Below are 7,047 nucleotides of genomic sequence, written 5' to 3' on the forward strand. Positions count from 1 at the left end.
TGTATAGAAAGTGTCAGTTAACCAGTTACCTCTGCAGTCAAGCAGCCTGCCACTTAGAAGTTGGCAGATGCCGTGCACTGGCCACCAAGGGCTGGCTCTCCAGCACTCCCGGCAGAGCTCCGCGCCCAGGGACACCGCCCGCTCCACCTGTCTCACGCCACGCCCATTCCCAGGCCCTTCTCGTGGCCCCGCCCCTCGCGCGCAGGCGCGCCTCCCCGTCCCCTGCGTTCAGCCAATAGCCGGAGAGTTTGCGCAGCTCCTTCCCGCCCCGCCGACGCCGGGGATCTCGCTGTCCCGCCCCTGCGGGGAGCTCAGACCGAAAGATGGCGGCGGCCGCGGAGTTGACGCTGCTGGAGAAGTCCCTGGGGCTGAGCAAAGGGAACAAGTACAGCGCTCAGGGCGAGGGGCAGGTGAGAAGCGCAGGCGGCGCGGAGGGGAAGAGCTGGCCGGGAGCGGGGCCTGCGGAGCCGGGGAGGACCGGCCGGCCGGCCGGCGGAGGCAGGAGGAGGCGGCCCTCAGCTCCCACGTGTCGGCGCCTCGGGGCTGGCTGGCGCCCGGGGTTTCCTCCTGCAGCCCTCGGTCCCGGAACGGGCGAGGGACCGCCCCCAGTGGGCTCGGCCCGAACTCTGCCTTCCGGTAGATGGTCGTGATCCGGTTCTGGGGAAGCGAAGAGAATCCCCCTGAGCCCATAGAGACACCACCCCGGAGGCTGAGCGCTGGCGTTCAGTGGCAGCAGCTGCTGTAAGGGGAGCTTTCATTCATCCTTCCGCAGCCCCGCCCCGAGCCCTGTGCGGGCCTGGGGGTGCGCGGGATGGGTAACGCTGACACCCCTCAGGGAGCTGGCTGCTTAGCCTAGTGCCAGCCCTGCCGCGGGTTCCCTCGCGGCCCTGAGCAGAGCTGCATGAAGCGGATGCAGTGACCTTTGAACAATATGGTTTCCCTCTGGTTCCTTTCTTGCTTGCTTTCTTTTAGCAGGAGACAGCTATTGGAAGTTTCTATTTCTGTGTTTGGGGTAGGGATGAGGGTTTGTGATAAAATTCAATCTGCTGTTTGTTTTTTAAGACAATTGACAAGCGTAAGCCAACAAGTCATTCTCTGCAGCATAATAATAATTATCAATAATGATTAAAAACTGAATTAACAATAATAATTGAAAACTGAAAACAATTCAGAGATCCGGCTCTAGAGGAATGGTTCATCATATTACTTATGCGGCCGTTAAAAGTGATTAATTGAAGACCATTAAGATGAATGTGAAAATAGTAGATGTGCCATGATTGCAACCTCTGTGATGGTGATTTCATGTTGTCCTGAAGTTCCCTTAAATTACTCTTTTTTTTAAAAAATTATTTTTTCTTTTTGCTGCTCTAAATGATGTTTTTTTTCTACCTTGTCTTTCAAATCGATGACATAGTCCTCTGCTGCATTCAGTCTATTAATTCCTCCCAGTGTAGTCTTGATGTCAGAAACGGTCTTCTTCAATTCCTGACTGGTTCTTGTTCATGGTTTCAATTTCCTTTTTCATGCTGTTGTATTTCACACTGGGTTCCTTGTAATTCTCACTTAAGTTCCTTGAGCATTTTTATAACCATTATTTTGAACAGTATTCCTGATCATTGCTTACCTCCATTTCATTTAGCTCTTTATCTGGAGATTTCTCCTTTTCTTTCATATGGAGACCATTTTAGCTATCTCTTTGTGTTTGTTTCTATGTATTGGATAGAACTGCCATGACTCCCAGTCTTTGTAAGGTTTCTTTATGTAGTAAGTGTCCCGTGAGACCCAGCAGTGCAGTTTCTTTGATCTCCTGAGCTGGATGCTCTAGGGATGTCCCTTGTGTGGGTTATTTGGGTTCTCCTGTTGCAATTGGTTCTTGATTATATCTGTCCCATTCATGGGTGGGATCTTGCCTTAGGCTGGCTGACTGTGGGGCACACCCCCCCATGTTGTGTGAGCTGTTATGCAGGTGTTGATAGAACAAAGGAAGTAAAACTAGAAAGTAAACAAAACATACAAAAGACCCCCACAACAACAACAAAAGCAACTTCAAAACAAAGGCGAATTAGAAAAGAGAGAAGAGAGCAAGAATAATAAAAGAAAGGAAAAAAAATTATGAAAGAAAAAAATAGTGGGAAGAAAAGAATATGGAAGGAAAGAAGGGAGAGCAATTATAAAAATAAAGAATAGGAAAAGGAAAACTATAAATGAAAGAATCTAAAAAATTATGAAAAGGAAATAATTAAGAAAGAATAAGAGGAGAAAGAGAAAAATAGAATAAGAAAAGGAAAGAGAAAAGAGATATGGAAGAAAAAAGTAAAAAATAATTACAATGCAATAAAAAATGCAAAAATAATTGAAGTGGATTTTGTCTCAGCAGAGTTAAATGCATCATGGGAACTCCCTTTGGATGCTGCTTTATGTTGACTGAAGCTGACTGTTTTGTATGCTCTTGAGAGGTAATTTGGTGCTGATTGCTGTCCAGAGCTAACCATGTTTTGCCCTTCGCAACCTTTTCAAAGCTTCAAGTGATCCACAGTTTATGGCTGCCTCCACAGAGCTCGGCTGTGCTAGGGAGAGGCCAAGCTGTGCTCTAGGGCCGGCTTGTTAGCTTGACAGGGCCATATCAGCAAATGTCCCAAGGCAGCTTGGGCTCTGCCTCTGTTTGCTTCTGCCTGCTGTCAGACTTAGTCACTTTCTGAAAGGGCTTTTGGCAGAATTGGGATAAGACCTCTGAGTCTCTTGTGAGGGGGAGGTGCCGTTCTGATTTCAGCAAAGATGGTGGGTGTGTTCCCCCATCCCAGAGCCACTCATTTGAGTCTATCTGGAATATTCCCCTGACCTCAGCAGGGTGGATCTCATATTTAGTCTGGTGGGGTCTTCTGGAAATTGGTAGTTTTTACCAGCTCTCTCGCAAGGGAGAAGTATCAGTCACTTTCGGGGGGGGAGGATCACCCCATCCCAAAGCCAGCCACTGATGTTCCCTGAGACTACACAGCTTGTAGGCTTGGCCTCTGCTGCAGACTCCTCAGCAGGGGTTGAGATGCAGGATGAGGCGAGCAAGCTTCCTGAAGGTGGGGATGAGGTGTATCCTTGGGGGCAGGTTATTTGCCTTTCCCCAGGTTGCTGATGCTGGGAAAGGCTTGTGCCTCTCAGGAAAAATGGCTACTGCAATATGGGGTGGTGGGGAGGTGACCGAGCTCAGGTCTCCCGCCTGTCATCATTCCACCACTTTTTCCTCCCAATACCTCCCATCCCAGAATCTCCTCAGGGGACTGCAGTTTGCACTGCCCTCCCTCCACCAAAGCCTGGGTGAGTGGCTACAAACAAAAATCCTGTGCGTTTTTTGTTTTGTTTTTTATGTTATTTTTTTAAGTGGTTTTATCTCTGACAGGCTACCTTTCTCTTTGGCTTTCATGGGCCACTGTTCTCCAATCTGGGGGAGCCCAGGGCCTTATTCCTCGTAGCGGCGCTCCCCCCCCTCCCCCTTGCAGTTAAGATATATCTCCTCACCTTCAGCCTGGTGCCTGTAGGAGCTGGGCCAGCTGCTCTCGTGACCCTGCCCTTCCTACAAGTCTCTATCATGGGTGGGCAAACTTTTTGACCCGAGGGCCACAGTGGGTTCTTAAACTGGACTCAGAAGAAGGAGCTGCGGCCGTGTTTCCCGACGTTGCCATGTTAACACTGCTGCTGGTGAAGGAGCGGAGGGGAGAGCAAGAGAACCCTCAGCTCTTTCGGCTCCGCGGGCCCGGATAGAACAGCCGAATGGGAGGGATCTGGCCCGAGGGCCTTGGTTTGCCCACGGCTGCATGGTTTCTGCCCTTCCTACAAGTCTCTAGATGGTTTCTGCCCTTCCTTGTTAAAAAGTCTCCTCTTTGGCTAGTTTTTACTTGGTAATTTAGGGTGAATGTACCCCAATTTCATTTTATTTTCAGTTTGGTATTGGGAGGAGGTGCAAAAAGGATCCACTGACTCTGCTGCCATCTTGAAAAAAAACCCTTAAAATGAAATCTTAAGAGTATTTGAAAAATGGTTGAGGGATTTAGCGATTACATAGAATTGCAGTCCTGTTAGTATTTGTTTTAAAATTTACATGAAGAACTCTTTTTTTTCTTTTTTAGATTCCAGTTCTTCAAACAAACAGTGGTCCATGTCTGACAGGATTGGCTACTATAGCAGCTCATCTAGTCAAGGAAGCCAACAAAGAATATTTGCTTGGGAGCACTGCAGAAGAAAAAGCAATAGTTCAACAATGGTTAGAATACAGAGTAACTCAAGTAGATGGAAACTCTAAGAAAGATGATATCCGCATTTTGTTGAAGGTATTGTGACTTCTCTTTATAGGTTGAAATGAATGGCCTATTAATAGCAGGAATCCCTTCCCTGAATGTCAGTAGCTGAAACTTTGGCCTTATTTCCTTCTGCCTCGGGGTTTGTACCTGGTATTACTTTTACCTGAACAGACTCTGCCAGCCTTCCCTGTTCAGATCTCAGCTTAGATACCCCTTCCTCAGAAACATCTTTGCCTACTTCTCTCTCAAACAGAAGTCATTCCTTGTCCTTTAGGCTTTTCCTTCATACCACTTACCATAGTCAGTAATTACAACTTTTTAGGATTTTTTTTATTGTGATGACTTAATGTTTGTTTTTTCACTAGGAAATCCTGATTTCTTAATCAGTAAAATAACTTTTTCAAAGACAAAGATAATTAGAATCTTTTGGGATTGTAGTTTGAAAAAAATTGTCAGATTGATATGAGAAAGCTCATATTTCCCTCCTTTAAGACTTAAATACATTAGGATTTATATTTTCTTTCTGAAGAAGTCACATTAGAACAAAAATATCTATTGAGATAAAATATAAACTAAATATGGCTCCAGAGTCACCAAGAATGAAAAACATTCCAACTGAAATTATTTTTCTTAATTATGTTTATAAAAATAAAGCAAATTGCTCAGCTGATATGTCTCAGCAGTTGAGCATCAACTCATGAACCAGGAAGTCAGGATTCTATTCCCAGTCAGGACACATGCCTGGATTGTGGGCTCAATCCCCAGTAGGGGGCGTGCAGGAGGCAGCTGATCAATGGTTCTCATCGATGTTTCTATCTCTCCCTCACCCTTCCTCTCTCTGAAATCAATAAAAACATATTTAAGTAAGTAAATAAAAATAAAGCAAATTTTTTAAAAATTGTGAAAGCTTAAAAGTTAAAGGAACCTAGAGATCATCCAGACTAGCAGTCGCCGACCTGTGTCTGCCGACTGACTGCTGGTGGTCCATGAGGTCTGAAAGGTTGGCGACCACTGATCCAGACAATCGTATCTCATTGTAGAAACTCCTTCCTAATTTTATTTCCATTATCATATAAATTAATCATATACTAGTAAGTTGTGCAAGAAGATATGGTACTGAAAGTTTTTCATTTATCATTCTGAGGAAAATGGCTTAAACCATGTTTTTTTGTTTGTTTGGTTGGTTGGTTGGTTGTTTTTTGTTGTTGTTAATCCTCGTGTGAGGATATTTCCCCATTGATTTTTAGAGGGAGTAGAAGGGAGGGGGAGAGAAAGAGAGAAATTTTGATATGAGACAGTCACATTGATTGGTTGCCTGCTACACACTCCCTGACCAGGGCTGGGGATTGAGCCTACAACCAAGGTTTGTGCCTTTGACCATGATCATACCAGCTAGTGCTAAACTAGCTCTTAATAGATACCATCAATAGAACTGGTAGAAAATAAATTTCAGGCCTTGTTCCTTTGTAGGCATCTCTTATCGTTTTCCAGAAAAGGGATAGTAATAAAATATTTGATTCTGAAAGATAGGAGCAGGATTTCATTGAATTGGGTTTTTAAATTAAAAAAATAGATTTGCTGTTAAGGGCATAAAAAGTAATTCCACCAAAATGTTGTATCTGAGATATGTAAGTTTCAATCGGGACAATCTGACTGGAACTATTGCCATTTTCAAAATATATGAGGACCTGGGTAATTTGGGTTATGGTCCTTGCTCTGCCATCTGCCACAGTATCTGTACCTACAGCGATGTGTCAGATATGGTAGTGACCCATCAGACACAGTCCCTGTCCTCACAGAACTTGGACCAGTGAGGAGACAATTCTACAGATAATGGACTGCAGTGTGGTTTTGGCCATATGAGGACAGATGAGAAGGGTTATATTCTGTCTTGCTTTGCTTTTTGCTGTTTTATGATAGTGTTTTTATTTTAAAGGTAATAGACATTTATTATAGAAATTAGGAAATATAAATAAGCAAATAAAAGAAATTTCAAACATTTGTAGTTCCATGAAGAGAGAACTGTTAATAACATTTATGTTCAGTCATCAGATATTTATTGAACCCTTTTTGTGTTCCTTCCAAGCTTTTCCTTTGCATATAGGCGTGTATTTTCTTTTCTTTACTGACAGTGTGTTGTAAATATATTTCCATGTTCATAAATATTCATTTAAATTATCTTTTTGAGACCTGTTAGTGTTCCATCATATATTTGTACCAGAATTTAAATAGTCTATCCCCATGTAGTTACTAGGTTATTGCTAAATATCTTACCACATTCTCATTAGTTTCCTTAAGCTAATTCCTACAGGGGAAATTGCTGAGCCAAAACTGTATGCATTTCTAAGGCTGTGTAGCTCATTTGCCCTCCAGGAAAGTGTATTATTGCAGTTTTGGTGGTATGTAAGAGTAACCTCTTCCACAAAACCCTTGCTGACATGGATATTTCCCTTTTTTCCTTCACCACCCCAATTTCATTACCAAAACAAGTAAATCAAAAAGTGATTTCTTTTTTTTTTAATATATTTGTTATTGATTAAGATATTATATATGTGTCCTTGCCCCCACGTTACCCTCTAAACCCCACTCATGCCCTCACTCCCTGGTGTTTGTGCCATTGGTCAGGCTTATATGCAGGCATAGAAGTCCTTCGGTTGACCATTCCCCCTTATCCTCACCCTCCCCTACATTCCCTCTCAGATTTGACAGTCTGATCAATGCTTCTCTGTCTCTAGATCTGTTTTTGTTCAACAGTTTA

General features: G+C 43.8%; 1 protein-coding gene across 3 annotated transcripts in view; it reads left to right on the forward strand.

The window, feature by feature from the left end:
- Nucleotides 1-263: 263 nt before the first annotated feature.
- EEF1E1 (eukaryotic translation elongation factor 1 epsilon 1) overlaps nucleotides 264-7,047 on the forward strand; it is a 25,681-nt gene continuing 18,897 nt past the window's right edge. For 2 of the 3 annotated variants that reach the window (XR_001513415.1, XM_015562243.1), the window contains exons 1-2: nucleotides 264-410; nucleotides 4,119-4,319. Coding sequence is in view for 2 of the 3 variants with exons in the window: in XM_015562243.1 (XP_015417729.1) it covers nucleotides 324-410; nucleotides 4,119-4,319 (288 nt within the window). In the remaining variant the exon portion in view is untranslated. The remainder of the gene's footprint in view (nucleotides 411-4,118; nucleotides 4,320-7,047) is intronic. The other variant, XM_006761126.2, reaches the window with a different exon arrangement.

This window comes from Myotis davidii, unplaced genomic scaffold (assembly GCF_000327345.1).
Source record: "Myotis davidii unplaced genomic scaffold, ASM32734v1 scaffold76, whole genome shotgun sequence".
NCBI classification, from domain to species: domain Eukaryota; kingdom Metazoa; phylum Chordata; class Mammalia; order Chiroptera; family Vespertilionidae; genus Myotis; species Myotis davidii.